The 17,907-nt window shown below is 42.0% G+C and overlaps 1 protein-coding gene across 6 annotated transcripts in view; it reads left to right on the top strand.

Annotated features, from left to right (window-relative positions):
* The window catches only part of VEPH1 (ventricular zone expressed PH domain containing 1), a 500,435-nt gene that overhangs the window by 188,624 nt on the left and 293,904 nt on the right, over positions 1-17,907 (top strand). For 4 of the 6 annotated variants that reach the window (XM_040349240.1, XM_040349239.1, XM_040349241.1 and 1 more), the window contains one exon: positions 16,497-16,706. The exons of 1 other annotated variant lie outside the window; for it this stretch is intronic. In XM_040349240.1, the coding sequence (XP_040205174.1) occupies positions 16,497-16,706 (210 nt within the window). The remainder of the gene's footprint in view (positions 1-16,496; positions 16,707-17,907) is intronic. One more of the 6 variants, XM_040349242.1, reaches the window with a different exon arrangement.

Raw genomic sequence — 17,907 nt, 5'->3', positions numbered from 1 at the left:
TCTTCCACTCCCTGGGGGGGGGTCTTCTCCACTCTCCGGGGGGGTTTCTTCTTCCGCTCTCCGGGGGGGGGCTTCTCCGCTCTCCGGGGGTCTTCTTCTATCTCCGCCGCTCTCCGCTGTTGACTCGGCGAACCCCGGTTCTTCTGCAGCTGTCCGGTGCCTTCTTCTTCAGCGCTGGCTGCCTGCTATCTTCGTGTGTTAGCTCAATTACTAGCAGGCAGCCAGCGCGGTCTTCTGTGACGTCACCTTCTTCTCTTCTGTTCTTCTCCCCTCTTCCGATGTTGACTCGACGCCTCTTGTCACTGCAATGATGGAAGCGCGCCTTGCATCCCATTTATATAGGCATCACCGTCCCATCATGCTCCGGTAGGTACCCACGTGGTGGGTGCACGTGGGTAGGCACCCACCACGTGGGTACCTGGCGGAGCATGATGGGACGTGATGCCTATATAAATGGGATGCAAGGCGCGCTTCCATCATTGCAGTGACAAGAGGCGACGAGTCAACATCGGAAGAGGGGAGAAGAAGAACCTGACGTCACAGAAGACCGCGCTGGCTGCCTGCTAGTAATTGAGCTAACACACGAAGATAGCAGGCAGCCAGCGCTGAAGAAGAAGGCACCGGACAGCTGCAGAAGAACCGGGGTTCGCCGAGTCAACAGCGGAGAGTGGCGAAGATAGAAGGAGACCACCGGAGAGCGGAGAAGACCCCCCCGGAGAGCGGAAGAAGAAGCCCCCCCCCGGAGAGTGGAAGAAGAAGCCCCCCCCGGAGAGTGGAAGAAGAAGCCCCCCCGGAGAGTGGAGAAGACCCCCCCCGGAGAGTGGAAGAAGAAGCCCCCCCGGAGAGCGGAGAAGACCCCCGGAGAGCGGAAGAAGAAGCCCCCCCTGGTATTAGAGCTAATAAAGAAGACAGGGGGGGGCATCCGGAGCAGACTAATAAATTATTTTAAAAACCCTTGTGTTGTGTGTTTAATAACTTTAACTTTTTGCCTCCAGGTGAATGGGTAGGGGTACGATGTACCCCATATCCATTCACTTAGGGTGGGGGGCCGGTATCTGGGGGCCCCCTTATTTGAGGGGACTCCCAGATTCCGATAAGCCCCCGCCCGCAGACCCCGACAACCAACGGCAAGGGTTGTCGGGAAGAGGTCCTGTCCTCATCAGAGCACCCAACCCCCCCATGTTGAGGGCATGCGGCCTGGCACGGCTCAGGAGGGGGGGGCGCTCGCTCGTCCCCACTCCCTTTTCTGACCGGCCGGGTAGCGTGCTTTGGATACGGGTCTGGTATGGATTGTAGGGGGACCCCCTACGTCAAATTTTTGGCGGAGGGGGGGTCTCCTTACAACCCATACCAGACCTAAGGGCCTGGTATGCTCCTGGGGGGGGAACCCATGCCGGTTTTGAAGTTACAAATCGCCGTGGAGTTCTCCCTCAGGAATGCATACCAAATGCCGTCGCTTGAATGGGCCTTTACAAGGTGTGACTAACTTTCCACATTGTAAAACCAGCCCTAGTTTTGCGCAAGCAAATCGGAACTTACACAGAAATCACAAGGATGAAAAGCTGATGAAAAGCTTTGTGGATCTGCTTAAGTCCTCATTTGCATACTCAAAGCTGCATTTCAATGAGAAATGCCCCCAGCGGCGGATGCGGTACTGCATCCTAAGATCTGACCGTGTAAGTGTCATACACATGTCAGATTTTCTGCCTAACTTTGGAAAAAGCCTTTTGAGGATCGTTTCCAAAGTTAGGCACAGACTGAACAGCAGTTCCGCCTGCGTATCTCTTTTGGGAATCAGGCCCTGGATTCCTACACCTAGACCCAAACTGCAGTCATACTAGTATGACCATTTGCCCAGTTCTTCCAGACAATTGTTCTTGCTGTAAAGACATAGAGCAGACGTCAACATTTCGAATAGTGCAGTGCCATCATTTAACTTAAAGTAGAACTAAAGGCAAAACTTTTTCTTTATTTTGGATAGTGTAAGGGAGGTTAATAATCCCTGTCGGGGGGCGTGGCTTGGCGCGCAATGCGAATGGCAGCAGTGTGAAGGAGCTCCGGCAACCCGTGGGATCTGGGAACTGAAAAAGGCCAGCTACAGGGTGACTATGTCCTCCCAACTTCGAAGAGGGTCACACAATCGCTCCCTGCGATCATTGAACACCCCTAAACGAAAGACCACGCCGACTAACCTCAGCAAATTCGGCTTCACCAGCAGCAACAAGGCCTCCAAGATGGCGCCGCCGCATAGACTGCACATGGAGGAGGACTTGGATGAGGACGATGAAGTATCTCTCCCAGCCTCCGAGGAATACTCCAGAGGTAATGACACGAACGATAGCCCTCTGACCTACGCTATGATGGCCGATATTGCAGCAGACATCAAAAACTCCTTTGCTGTGGCCATCACGGACATTAAATCTGAGCTCATGCGGCTCTCTGAGCAGATAGCCGTAACGGAGCGCGCGGGGAAAAGACGAGACAGAGCCCTGCTCAGACTCAACGAAATAGCTGCTAACCACAACCACCACCTCATTGACATGAACAGGCACATCGAGGACATTGACAATAGGGGGAGAAGACATAATATCAATGTACATAATAACAACCTGATGGACAGGCCGGAACAGTCCCCGATTGAGCTCGATAGGGCCCACAGAGCCCTCAGGCCCAGAGCTCCGGACAACAACCCCCCCAGAGACATCATATGCTGCCTCCCAAACTTCGGTCTGAAGGAGGAGATTCTGCGGAAGGCTAGAATGGCGGACCAGGTCATGCATGAAGGAGCAGAGTTACAACTATTCCAGGACCTATCCCCCATCACATTAAGGAACAGGAGAGCTCTGAAACCCCTTCTTGAAGTCCTCCGAGAGAAAAATGTGCCCTATAGGTGGAAGTTTCCCTTCGCTCTACAGGCTAACTATATGGGCAAACAGCACCTGCTCAGGATACCGGGGGATCTACTGAAGTTCTGTGAAAACCTGCAGATTGCGCCAGTGAGCCTACCGGACTGGTATGCAGAATTTCTTCTCCCCCCACCGGTCAACAACCCTCAACAGTCGCCGGGACCACCATCATTACTCTCCCCACTCCAACAAAGGAACCGGCGTAACAACCAGAATGACCGCTTTGGCAACTCGCCCGCTACCTCTAAGAGCTCCAAAAGCCCCAGAATGAAGGAAGCACAGAGGTTCTAAAACACCTCCGAGCTACGATCACTCAGATTTTTCCTCCCTGAACAGCCCTCACTAATCTGAAGCAGGTTTGACAACCCCCCTTCCCCGATTTTGTTACACTATGTGTGAGAACACTCAGTTCCACCACCAGATGAAGTGTGAGTCCTGAGTTTGACACTGTTGTTGGCTAATGAAGGAAACTTCAACACAAGCCCTATTGTCACTATGCAGGGATTAACTCTTTGACTGATGTGGTTTTTCTGCTTTGATAAAAACTCTACCTCCACAGATTAATGATACCTACTATATCTCTTACAGAGAGAATGACTGAATTATTGCAGCTGACCTTAAACCATATACACTCAGAGATATACAGATTTACACAGCATAACCACAGGGTTCTAACTTACTTTACAGCCCCTAGACCCCTTATATTCACAGGATCAGAGACATCTACCGGATACGTCAGAAGCGGATGATCGGATCTACATTACTTCATCCAAAAGAACAGATGCACCTCAGTCAAACAACGATGAAAACTCGTCCCTCTGTAAAGTCCATCTGACGGTCCTAACCGTGAGTAATCTATCGTCACTCCTACACAATACCCGCAGGGTGTTTAACAACCCTAGACAGGTACCAACACTTATTTAATCAAGGTCGCGCCTCACCCCACCGGGGAGGCCTCCACGGTGGTGGTGAAGAACTAACATCTTCTGTCCTGAAGAAATGCACAGACTATAGCAAACTAAAGAGGAGTTAGATGACTTTGCTCCCCCTACACCTCTTACCTGCTATATTCAGAGGGTTGTCACACTAAGCTATGTGCTAAGGGGGGAAATTTTTCTGTTTTTTCCCTTTTTTTTTTTTTGTCACATTTTTATATTTTTATAATTCTGAGGTCATTGTTCCCTTCCTGATTGTCAGACCTTATTTGGTTATACATGGGATAATGTTGCTGGGCACGGTTGCACAGAAACTTAAGGATGTTGTTAAAAAGCATACGTTACAATAGGATTTGTAAGCTATATAAAATACACAGGTTGTTTTGAATTATATACGAGTTCACCCTTATCTTTCGCCTCCATTTTTCTATTCGGCCTGAGTCAAAAGAAAATATGGAGGAAAGGGTGAAACCTTTCCATGACAAACCTTCCCAGGTCCCACGACCCCCGAATTCCTCACGAACACATTAATACAGTTTATTACTACCATTTACCTAGATCTCTACAACATTGGTACTAGATCTGAAACATTTCACTCGCGCTCCTCCCACCTACCCCCAGGAGCACAACTTAATTCTTAGTAAATAAGAATCTAGTAAACTCTCCACACCTATAGTGTGTACTTGAGTTACGCTCACATTTATTCCTCTATTTACTGTATCCTCCCTCTGCCTCACCCCTTTCTCTCCCCCCCACCCTCCTTACCTCCCCCCTCACATACCCCCCCCCACCTACCTGGGTCTCAATTCCAGGGACCCATTGCCTCATTCCCAAAACAGACACTCAAGGACCAAAAGCTACAACCATGGCCTACGCTTTTCTTGGGAAAACCCCCTCTATCATATCACACAATATCAATGGACTGAACATACCAGAAAAGAGAACCAAAATGTTACGCGAACTTAAAAAAACGAGCCCTTCAGTGGTTTTCTTACAAGAAACCCACTTTAAAGGGCAGGACATACCCAAACTAACTGACAACCTCTTCACGAAAGCATTTCATGCCACGAACCCCCTAGCCAAAACCAAAGGGGTTTCTATCCTACTTAACAAGGATTCCCCTTTCGTGCTTAAACAACTCCTAGCGGACCCAGAGGGTAGATATCTCTTTCTAAAAGGCGCATGGGCAGGATCACCCATCACACTAGCCAATGTCTACTTTCCCAACACAGCCCACGTCACGTTCTGCCGCAGGATCATAGATGAACTCACACGATTCGCGGAGGGGTGTGTTGTCCTTGGAGGGGATTTCAACATCCCTCTTTCCCCACTGAGAGACACCTCTTCAGGACATACTCATGTTTCCTTTAAAATCCTAAAACGCATCAAAGTTATGCTACAGTCTCTTACGCTGGTGGATGCATGGAGGTCAACACACCCATCCGAGAAGGATTTCACATATTTCTCCGCCCCCCACAAAAAATACTCGCGTATTGATATGATCTTTGTCTCTCAAAGAGACCTGGGAAATGTCACCAGAGCTGAGATTGGCATTATCTCGCTCTCGGACCACGCCCCAGTAGCCCTATGCCTTGTTCTCGACCCGCCTAGGAGATCCACTTTCAACTGGAGACTTAACGCGTCTCTACTCACAGACCAGATGATTAAAGACGACATCCATCAAACAATCACCACATACTTTTCAAATAACCCTGCTGCAGACACGAACCCCCTAAATAATTGGGAAACACATAAATGCGTAGTACGGGGTGAGCTGATAAAGTGGGGATCCAGGAAAAAAAAGGAAAGAGACAAAGAAATTACCAGACTGACAAACCAAATAGCCAATCTAGAAACACAACACAAGCAATCACTGTCAATCTCTGTTGAAGAAGAACTGGTAAAATGCAGGACGGACTTAAAACTGATACTAGACATTAAAGTTAGGAAGTCCCTCTTCTTTAAGAAGAATATCTTCTACGAACAGGGAGACAAAAGTGGAAAGCTCCTTGCAAATGCCCTGAGAGATGCAAAATCAGCGAATCAAGTCCACGCCATTAGGGATAGAGGGGGTACATTAAGACATGAACCTGAAAAAATAGCAGAACTCTTCCATAGGTTCTATGACAAACTATACAACTTACCAAATCAACATAAACCTTCCCATATAAAGAAGTCCAAAATGGAAACCATATCTGACTTCTTGAGAGATAGTGGTCTCCCCTCATTCACCCGAAATGAAATCACCGATCTAGAAAGTCCCATAACCGTTCTAGAACTACAAGCGGCCATCAAAGACCTGAAAGCAGGGAAGAGCCCCGGCCCAGACGGATTCACATCCCAATATTACAAAACATTTACGAACATACTAAGCTCTCCCCTGCTTTCTACTTTTAATTATTTAGCAAAGAACAAAAACACCTCCAACTCATTTCTCATGGCACATATTGCAGTTGTCCCCAAACCCGACAAAGACCATACTGATTGCGCTAACTTTAGACCCATATCACTCTTAAATGTCGATCTGAAACTCCTGGCCAAAATCCTCGCCAACAGGCTAAAACCCATGCTCAACAAAATTATAGGCCCTGAACAGGTGGGCTTTATGCCAGGAAGGGAGGCCAGGGACAACATTACTAAGGCACTAAACCTAATTCACCATGCCCAAAAATCCAAATTTGAAGGAATGCTTCTATCGACAGACGCCGAAAAGGCATTCGATAGAATATCTTGGGACTACATGTTTGCCACTTGCTCGCACATAGGGCTAAAGGGAAACATGATGTCATGGATTTCGGCCCTATACCAGAACCCACAAGCCAGAGTCAAGGTAAACAACCTACTCTCTAACCCGATAAATATTAAAAATGGGACACGTCAGGGATGCCCACTCTCGCCTATACTCTTCATCATTTCTTTAGAACCCCTAATCAGAACTATTAATCTTTCCAGAGAGGTAAGTGGGTTTGTGGCGGGAGATAAGGAATACAAAGTGGCTGCGTATGCAGACGATCTGCTGTTCTTCCTTACACAACCCCACCTCTCTATGCCCAATCTACAAAAAATATTCGACACTTTTGGTTTCATCTCACATTTTAAAATCAATCAATCTAAATCTGAAGCACTAAATCTTACCCTAAAACCTGAACACCTAACTTTGGTCAAGTCAAACTACCAGTTCAAATGGGTCCCCATGACACTTAAATACCTAGGCATACACCTAACTAACTCCATAGATTCCCTATTCAATACCAATTACACCACCCTCCTAAAATCTATCTCTGAGGACCTTAACAAGTGGACCCCAAAACTATTCTCATGGTTCGGCAGAGCCTCAATTTTAAAAATGACAGTCCTCCCCAGACTTCTTTACATATTTAACGCCCTCCCTATATATGTTCCAGACGCATTCTTCACTAAATTGAGCAGGATACAAAGACGGTTCTTATGGGCAGATAGAAATCCCAGAATAAATTTTAAGCTACTAACCCGCTCCAAAAGCAATGGAGGCATTGGCCTCCCAGATTATAGGAAATATCACCAGGCTTCCCACATAACCAGGATCATTGACTGGCATTGCCACTCCAGAGAGAAAGACTGGGTCAGACTAGAACAACAGTTAGCTCCTCATCAAACTACATACTACCCGTGGACATCACATTCCAAGAACACTAAGACAATAGAACACCCCCTAGTAGCAACTACCCTCGCTATTTGGCACAAAATGGCTGGGAAACATGATCTTGCCTCCATCCCTGGCCCCCTCACTCCAATTTTTAACAACCCAGACTTCCACCCAGGCCTCAACAGAAAGGAAACCCCTAATCTTCTGGCCACACACTGTCTCTCTGGCACCACAGTTAAAACTTACGAGGTTCTACAACAAGAAAGGAAAGAAGCTTTACCTGGCTTTTGGTTTTATCTACAACTAAGAGATTTCCTGGTTAATACCAAATCCCGCTCCTCATTCTATCTCCCTCTTGAAAACATTTGCCTTAAAAGATCGCAGGTACCACATACCACTTCCCTGGCTTACTCATGGTTAAATCAACCACTACCTAATGAAACCAACAAACACAAATTAAAATGGGAAGGTGACCTGGGGATATTGATAGAAGATGCAGCCTGGGAAAAAGCATGTGTCATGGCACATAAATGCTCATTGAGCACTAAGTACCAGGAAATCTCGTACAAGATCCTCACCCAATGGTACATTACACCACAGAAAGCTAAAAAGTGGTTCCACACAAACTCTGATGTGTGCTGGCGCTGTGAGAGGGAGGTTGGTTCCTTCCTACACATTTGGTGGGACTGCCCGCAAATTCTTGGGTATTGGAAGGGGGTGGTTGAGTGGACCAGGCACATCACAGAGACTTCTATTACACTTGACGCTGCTGCATGCCTGCTCCACATCAACCGTCTCCCGATCAGTAAGTACAAGAAAACTCTCACCAGACATTTACTAAATGCGGCCAAAACTCTCATCCCCCTACACTGGAAGTCCAGACAGTCCCCAACAATCAAGGACTGGTTGGACAGAGTGTCATTCATATACAAAATGGAAGAGATACTGGCAATGAAAAAGGAATCCAGTGACGGATTTAATGCTCTTTGGCAACCATGGTTTTTGTTCACATCATCCACTGAATTCCATGTACTAAACGCAGGATAGTTCACCGATGCCCAATTAACCGACAAGATTTTAAATGTATGGTATCAATGTGGTCTCAGTGTGTTCTGCCTAAATAGCAAATAGCAGAAAGCTGCTCATATATATTTCCCCTAGCATTTCCTACCTGTCCTCCCTTACCCCCTCTCTCCCCACCTCTCCCCCACCCTCTCCTTTTCCCTCAGTAATTATCACAGTAACTAGTTATCGGACCCTGTTCTTCTGTATTTTACCTCTACTTAAGATACCAACTGTTATAAGTCTAGACATTGATGTTACCTTTCATTACTATGTACAAAACTTACATTTGTATAAATTGTAAAAGAAATGTCACTTGTATACTCTGTTTAAGCTTTCAATAAATACCTTGATTGAGAAAAAAAAAAAAAAAAAAAATAATCCCTGTCAGTTTTTTTCTTTTTCAGTCACTTCATGTCCTGTCCCACAACTAAAACAGGAAGTGAGAGGAGATCTCTCCAAAGTGAGGGAATTCAGGGGTGTCACAAGGGTCATTTAGAACTCGTGCCCTTATTGGATGATTTCCCCTCCATTTTCTGGTGTCAACACAAAATTAGAGATTTTCTTTTACTTTCACTTTGATGATATCAGAAAACAGAACAAATGAAGAGATCAATCTCCCTAAGTGGGGCACATATAGCAATAAAAACTGTCAGGCGTTCTAATCTCTATCCACTCTATCCAAAACTAAAAAGGAAAACGTTTCACCTTTTAGTTACAGGCTTAAAGTATGACTAAAGGCAAAACAGTGTGGAGAGGGATTAGAGCCCCTGTCAGTTTATTTTTCTGTCTGTGCCCCTGTTAAGGAGATTCACCCTCTCTATTTGTCCTGTTTACCATTATCATTGAAAGTGAAAGTAAAAAGAAAATCCCAATTTGTGGGTCGTCCCCAGAAAAGTAATCTTCCAATGGGGACACTAGTTCTGGTGAGCTGCTGTCCCCAAAAAAATCCTTTAATTTGCAGAGATATTCTCTCACTTCCTGTTTGGCTATTGGAGAAGAAGTGAAGGTAAATCTCGGCAATGGGACAGAGATTGCGGAAAAAATTCTGACAGGGGTTATTACCCTCCCTTACCCTATCCAAAATGAAAAAAAAGGTTTTGTCCATAGTTCGACGTTAATGCTTTTTTTTTTTTACAATCTAAATATGCTGTATATAGAGTAAAATAGCTCATTATGCCCACTAGATGGAGCTGATGAGCATAAGAATTATAAACATTCTAGAGAATGCTAGATGAAATTAGCAAATGTATGTAATGTAACCAATGTTTAGATATATTTGCCTATTCCCCTAGCAATCTCCAGAACTATTACAATGTACAGTTGTGCTCGTAAGTGTTCAAACTATAATCAGGAAGTGGAAAATGAGGAGTTCTGTTGAAACCAAACCACGGTCAGGTAGACCAACTAAACATTTAGCCACAACTGCCAGGAAAATTGGTCGGGATGCAAAGAAAAACCCACAATTAACTTCAGGTAAAATACAGGACTCTGAAAACACGTGGTGTGGCTGTTTCAAGGTGCACAATAAAGGAGGCTCTTGAAGAAAGATGGGCTGCATGGTCGAGTCGCCAGAAAAAATACATTACTACGCAAATGCCACAAAGTATCCTGATTACAATATGCCAAACAGCAGAGACAAGCCTCAAACCTTCTGACAAAAAGTCATTTGACGTGATGAGACCACAATTTTGCTTTTTGGCCACAACCATTAATGCTTAATTTGGAGAGGAGTCAACAAGGCCTATGATGAAAGGTACACCATTCTTACTGTGAAACACGGAGGTGGATCGCTGATGTTTTGGGGATGTGCGAGGTACAAAGACACAGGAAATTTGGTCAAAATTGATGGCAAGAAGAATGCAGTATGTTATCAAAAAATACTGGAGGAACATTTGCATTCATCAGCCAGGAAGCTGTGCATGGGACGTACTTGAATGTTCCAACACGACAATGAAAAAGGTTCTGAAATGGGCATCTCAGTCTCCTGACCTCAATATCATTAAGCCACTCTGGGGAGATCTCAAACGTGCAGTTCATGCAAGACGGCCCAAGAATTTACAGGAACTTTCTGCCAAAAGGAATGGGCAGCTTAACCATCTGAGAAGATAAAGAGCCTCATCACCAGATACCACAAAAGACCTCAAGCTGTCAAAGAATAAAATACAATTTGTTTAGAAAAGATAACATTTGTTTGTGCCCAATTTGCATAGAACAGATGTACATTTATTTATACATTTTCTGGATAAAATGGCTATGCTAATTTTTTATAAATAGACCCCCTAGGGTGTATTTGGAAAATCACAGTTTGCCCAGATTGCACTAGCACAGATGGCAGTGAAGGAAGCATATGATAATTTTATTTTGGGACTTGGATATATATTAACACATTGTGATGAATTGTTTTATGTGGTTATGACTAGAATTTGGATTTAATTTGTTGTTGCAGTGATTGGTCTCCATTGTATGCATATCTGCAAATGTGTTTTTATTTTTTTATGTTAAATATATGATAACAGAAATTGTGCCTGTCTCTGTACGCAGTGTAGCATGTTTGCTGCCACTGCCCCCTTCCTGTCGCTGATTGCTAAGGATGATGTCAGCTTCACAGCTGACAGGCTCCTGGCAACCTTTGATACTGCAGTGGCTGGAGCTTGATGGGGAAGATGAGACACTAGTTTATAGTTTAACATGGTACACAAATCTGTCCCCTGCAACAACATTTGTCATGTAGAGGCACATTGGCATTCTAAAAAGTGTATTAGACATTCCTTATGAATTCCCCTGATTGTGTCTTCATCAGTGAGTACATTTTTGTAACATGATTGACACCCTTTTTTTATTCATTTTTTTTATTGTTGGATCACATATGCAGTATTTATTGGTGGTAATCAAATATTATTAAGATAATAGACTATAAAGAATAGCGCTGCACTATAAGTACTTTTGCTTCACCTTATGACAGATACAGCTCTCATCCCCAAAGTGCCGGAAGTACAGTGCTAGCTGTACTTTCTGGTATTAATGATACTGATGTTTATCTTACATGGCAGTGATCCGGACCTAGAACAATTTTCATTGGAGGCAATTTCTTTGTATCTAGCTCGACAGAAAAATACTTTTTTCTAGAGTTTTGCTTTAATGTGGTCTGTGTAACTGTTTGGTTGGTTTCCCTCTCACTACCGGTGACATGACAGGGACACAAACAGAAAAACAAACGTATTGTCTTGTTTTTATTGCTGCCTGTGCCCTGTTTGGGGACATTTTCCCTTATTTCCTGCCCAGGTGAGTTACAGGATGTAAAGGCAATCTGTCCAATGGTAAAAAAGACAACAGTAAAGCTCCTTCTCCACTCTATCCAAAACTTTATAAGAAAAGATTTATTTGGATTTAGGATTTAATGCAATCTTAATTGATCTGCGGTGATCTGCACATCAGACATGCACACTCTCCATGTTTTATCTCCTTAACATGTTTTGTTGTTATATAAACGTCAGAAAAAAGCCAATGAGTTATTTTATACCAGTCATTAAAAGCTGCATGTTTAAAATAGTTTCTGAGAAAAGGGTAAAATGGAATAGAGCTTTGTATAACTGAAACTGGTATGTTACTGGGCATATTGCATCTGCTACATATTATGTATGTACAGAACATATGGTGTTATCATACTTTAAAATTAAATCAACCTTTACATACCTTTTGTTTTGTGATAAAAAACCTTATTATTTTACGTAATTCTTGGAACATAAGCACAAATGTATTTTATTTAATAGAAGACACATGGGAATGGCATGCTTTGCATTAATAATGAGATGGTATAAATTGTGAAAATGAAGCGTTCAGCAACATAATAACAATGTAGACTTCAAAATCTTTTTAACTTGAAACATGTATTTTTCTCAAGCTATGTGTAATCACAGGATAATGTATACAATTGAAAAGCCATTTACTTTGGCATGGGCTCATTTTATCACTTAATACAGTAAGGTGATTATGTAAGCAGAAGGCATGGTTCCTTCATGTGGCTACATAACATTTAACATATTGTAAACTGTGTCTGATTCCTGCTGAAGTATTTGCCAATTGACAGTCATTTAGATTGTTGCAACATTTACTAACTGGAAGTTTATAAGGTTTAGGAAGAAATATCGTGTTAGTCTATTGTACAGACTAAATTAGGAAGTCATTTTTTTTTTCTAGCAATTTATTGCCCTGGGTAGAACAGCATTTTTTGATGTGAAACACAACCTGGTTCCAGATTGCAAAGGAATAAGACAATACCGTGTTCTCTCATTTATTCTGAAAATATACCAGGGGAAAGTTGGACTGGAGGAAGATGATAGAAGTTTGCAGACTGGTGGAAGTAATGTAATCTTCGATATGCTGATGACACTACAATCATAGCTGAAAATGTATAAGGTCTCAAGGGCCTCATAGCAAAAATTACAGAACAGAATGAAAAAAAGGATTGTATCTAGATATCGAGAAATATAAGGTTATGATAGCAGGGATACACAGGATCCTCTTTGGATCAAATATTAACAACAAAGGGCCCATGGCACTTGGAAGGGCAAAAATGAAAGACCTAGAAAAAGTACTTGGGTGGAAAGCGTGTAGTGGTCAAGAGCATGGCATACATAGCCCAGAGCAGAGAGTACAGTGAATGAAGCTGTCATATTTTGCACATATTATGAGAAGAACTAATGTAAATAATTGTATTTACTACTGGTCTCCACAGGAGTTGTACTTTTCTTCATGCCATCTATATTTAGTATATACAAAATACAGTATATACGGTCTCGTAGACATGAGGGACAGAGCAAGAACATAGAGATAACCTTTGTTTTGTTTCCCAGAAGTCTAAATGCAAAAGAGGCAGACTGAGGCTAGAAGCAGTATGAGTCTTGTCTCATTCCATCCCTGGAGGGTGCTGTCCTAATATTTAAAAATATGTTAATATTTAAAAAAAAAAATACCAAATAACCTGTAAATATAGATTAATTGGAAAGGAGACAATTCCCCTAATAGTCTCCAGAGAAGTGGAAAAAATGGACTAGCTAGGTGCCCTGAACGCAATACAATTCTTTTCCTGCCCCCCCCTCCCCTTCCTTCCTCTTTCCCTTTTGCTTTCCCTGTCTCATTCCCTTTCCCTCCCCCTCTTTCTTCTTTTTCCTCCTTTCTTGTTTATCATTTTCCCCTCCTTCCTTCTCTTTCTGCCCTCTTCCCCCTTCCTCTCCTCTCATACCCCATCTGATAGTCTTATACTTGATTACTATATGGATCATGAGCCTAATGTTGTCCTAAAAAATTGTGTTAATGCAAATAAAAAAAGTATTATGAGCAGTACTCAAGTTTTTCTGTCACAATTGCACTAATACGGTTACAAACACGTCAAGTATTTATACCTATGATATACATACATTTTATTACCTCTCTATAGTTGCTATACAGAATCAACCTTTCCACCAAATATATGTCCCCCATGCCCGCCGTAAGGAGATATGAGTGGCGTTGCTGCCCTGGTTTTTCAATGTGTGTTGGTCTATACTGGTAAGCGCCAACTCCCCTTCCCCCGTTTCCAATTGTTAACACTTGTACATTATGTTTCATTTGCTTTACTACCTTGAAATTATGTATACCTTTGCCATTTTTGATTTTTGGTAAACATATTCCAACTTGAAAAAGCGGTAGATCTCTGCAAAACATGTAGAGGTGTTTTTCCTATGTTCACTGAAGATCCACTGTATCTCCTATTTCCATCTTGGAGGTCAACAAGTGCCAGTGTAACATATGTATATACATGTTTTAATATACTTTAATATACTTTGTTACTTATGTAACATTGAAATTGTTGTCTTTTTTGTATATGGATCCGTTGTTCTCTTTTATTACTTATGGTATGAATAAAAATATAACATTTTATCCTATGTGTATTGTGTTCAGGGTACCAATATATTCAATTTTTTTCCCTTCTCTGGAGACTATTAGGGGAATTGTATCCTTTCCAATTATTCGTTGTCATTGGGATGAAGGGACCCCCCTTTTGTATATAACCACAAGTTTACTAGAGTCCCCCCTTTTGCCTTATTCTCCTCTAAATATAGAGATCATTCATATATCACAATGCAAGTTATTAGAATTTAAAGGGTCATGCCCTGTACACACGATCGATCCATCCGATGAGAATGGTCTGATGGACCGTTTTCATCGGTTAACCGATGAAGCTGACTGATGGTCAGTCCTGCCTACACACCATTGGTTAAAAAAACGATCGTGTCAGAACGCGGTGACGTAAAACACAACGACGTGCTGAAAAACCGAAGTTCAATGCTTCCAAGCATGCGTCGACTTGATTCTGAGCATGCATGGATTTTTAACCGATGGACGTGCCTACAAACAATATTTTTTTTTCTATCGGTTAGGTAATTTAAAACAAGATTGCTTTTTTTTTAACCTATTGATAATTAACCGATGGGGCCCACACACGATAGGTTTGGTCCGATGAAAACGGTCCATCAGACCGTTCTCATCGGTTTGACCGATCATGTGTACGCTGTATCAGTCCAATCAATACTGACTTTTCATTTTCTGGTACATAAAGAAGAATTAAGCTGTTTAATATTTTGTTGGATCTACTGGACAATCTTATAGTGAGGTATTTGTGGTCGAGCTGCTAGACCAAATGATGGCATTGGTCATTACAACCTAGGCTATTCTTCATATTTAAGTTTGTATTTGTTTTAAATTACAGAGAATGCAAATAATGAAGGGTGGTTGGATAGTTCACAGAAGAAATAAATAACATTGTTGTATGCTCCCAGGTCAACTCACGTGAAGTGACATAGCATTTCTGGCAATTAACAGGTATTTTCTGCACTTGCTGAAAATGTTTTTGGCCTGAAAAAAAATAAAAGAAAACATAATGCAGCTACCACATTTAAGGACTTGTATGCTTCAATTTATTACATTTTGGGGTTTAGTTATCCTGTAAATCAGTAGTATAGTGGACGACAGGTGTTCTGGAAAAGGTGATCACTGACAGTAAAGTTTTACTGTCTTGCAAGCTGTGTATAACCATTTTATTCTTGGTCAATAGCATATATTCAGCAGTAAAGCTAAAAACCATGTGGCTCTGATGCAAAATATTAAAGCAGAACTTCACGCTCTCAATCATATATTGTTTTTTACGCATTGTGCTGCTAGCATTAGTAAAGAGATAGGAAAGCATATCGTATTTATTTTTTTTAAACTTTTTTTTACATTTAAAGCTGGGTTCACACTGATGCGGCAGCGGGTCCCAGCAGGGGGTCAGATGTGACCCTGTACACCGATTCAGGTGTGAATCAGGTCTGAATTGTTGCTTGAATTGGAGAAAAAGTCGCATAGGACCCTTTTCCAATGCGGACCGTGGTTGCCTCGGAGCTGTGTCACAGTCTCCTGTCATGTGAATTGGATGCGGACAAAACCTGCATCCAATTTGCATAAGTGTGAAACCGGCCTCAGTTACTTCCTAGTTTCCAGACCTAGGCAAATTATGTCATACCTCCCAGGAGTACACAAACATTGTCTCTTTCTGATCTTATGATAGTAATTCCTATTAAAACTGGGTAACAGCTTACAATTCTTCAGTCCCTAGAAGCCAACTTCAGCCTTAGAAAGCATATAGGCAAAAGTAAAAAGGGATTAGAAGGAATACTGTTTTGTTTTGCACACAAAGCTGATAAACTGAAGCAGTTATGGTTAGGCCCCTCAATGTCAAATGCCAGGGGGCAATTCCCCTATTCTGTGCTGCGTCTAGTTGCACTCTTATTGTATATTTCCAAAGTGATTAATTATGTTTTTATGATCTGAAATATGAATATTTTTAAAGCTTGAGAACAAATAGGCAAGACAATATCATATCCTATAAAATATTATGATGGCTCTGAAAAAAATATTTTATTTTTATTTTTTTGTCTTTTTTGATAGGTATTAACAGAGACTGTCCCCTTCCTTATGGAATATTTATCTGATCCCAGTTATAATGATATCATCCTTAACATACTCCTAGACATATCATCATATGAACCTCTAACACTGACTGGATCTCTTTCCACATTAAAGGAAGTTGGTGAACATTTCCCAGGACTTATTGGACAGATAGCAAAGATTTATGGAGCAGTGGGTCATATGAATGAGGTATGTAGCTTCTGACTGTATATTGTAATTTCCAACTTAGCTAGTGTTTATCATATCCTTATCTTTAGTATTGCAGCAATAGTACTGCTGCTAGCATTTCATTACAAAATTAGGTCAAATGTTATAAGACAATGAAAGTTCGTGGTTGGTATGATGAAAACCGGATACTTAATGTAATCTTAGAAATTAAGCAATAATAATGATCCAATACCTCCAACATAATTGCAAAATTACTACCATAGTTCAAATAAAAGTTATCTTTATATTTAGTCGTTTTGTAACTTTCATTTTTGTGACGTATTCATTAACCACTTCCATACCGCGTCTATTCTGGCACTTCTCTCCTTCATGTAAAAATCCATTTTTTTTTTGCTAGAAAATTACTCAGAACCCCCAAACATTATATACATTTTTTAGCAGACATCCTAGGAAATAAAATGGCGGTCATTGCAACTTTTTATCTCCCACAGTACTTGCACAATAATTTTTCAAGTATTAAAAAATAACAAAACAGTACAGTTAGCCCAATTTTTTTGTATAATGTGAAAGATGATGTTACACCGAGTAAATAGATACCAAACTTGTCACGCTTAAAAATTGTGCTTGGGTCTAGTGCTAGAATTATTGCTCTAACGCACGCGGTGATACCTCACATGTGTGGTTTGAATGGCATTTACATAGGTGGGCGGGACTAATTAATTGTATTTTTTATTTTACTTAATTTCTTTTTACACTTTTTTTTACATTTTTTTCTTTGATCCATTTTATTCATTCATCCATTTTGATCCATTTTATTCATTCATCCATTTTATTCCTATTTTATCCCATTTTATTCCTATTACAAGGAATGTAAACATCCCTTGTAATATGAATAGTGTGTGACAGGTCCTGTTTATAGAGAGATGCAGGGTCAATAAGATCCCACATCTCTCCTCCAGGCTGGAAAGCATGAGATTGTTAAAAAAAAAATCACAGATCTCATGCTTTCAGCCGGGCTTTGTTTACTTCCTGGTACCCGGGCATGATGTCATAAGAGATGACTGGAAATCTCTATCCTCCTCATCCGGCAGCGGCCAATTCGTTCTTCGGGCCTCCAATGGCAGAGGAGAGCACGGAGAAGCACCGAATGGCGGCGGGAGGGGGGACGTCCCCTCCCACCACCTATAAGAACGATCAAGTGGCGGAACTGCTGCTATGATCG

The sequence above is a fragment of the Rana temporaria genome, chromosome 4 (genome assembly GCF_905171775.1).
Source record: "Rana temporaria chromosome 4, aRanTem1.1, whole genome shotgun sequence".
Lineage (NCBI taxonomy): Eukaryota > Metazoa > Chordata > Amphibia > Anura > Ranidae > Rana > Rana temporaria.
The sequence above is the reverse complement of the archived record's forward strand: the minus strand, read 5'-3'. Positions and strand labels throughout refer to the sequence as shown.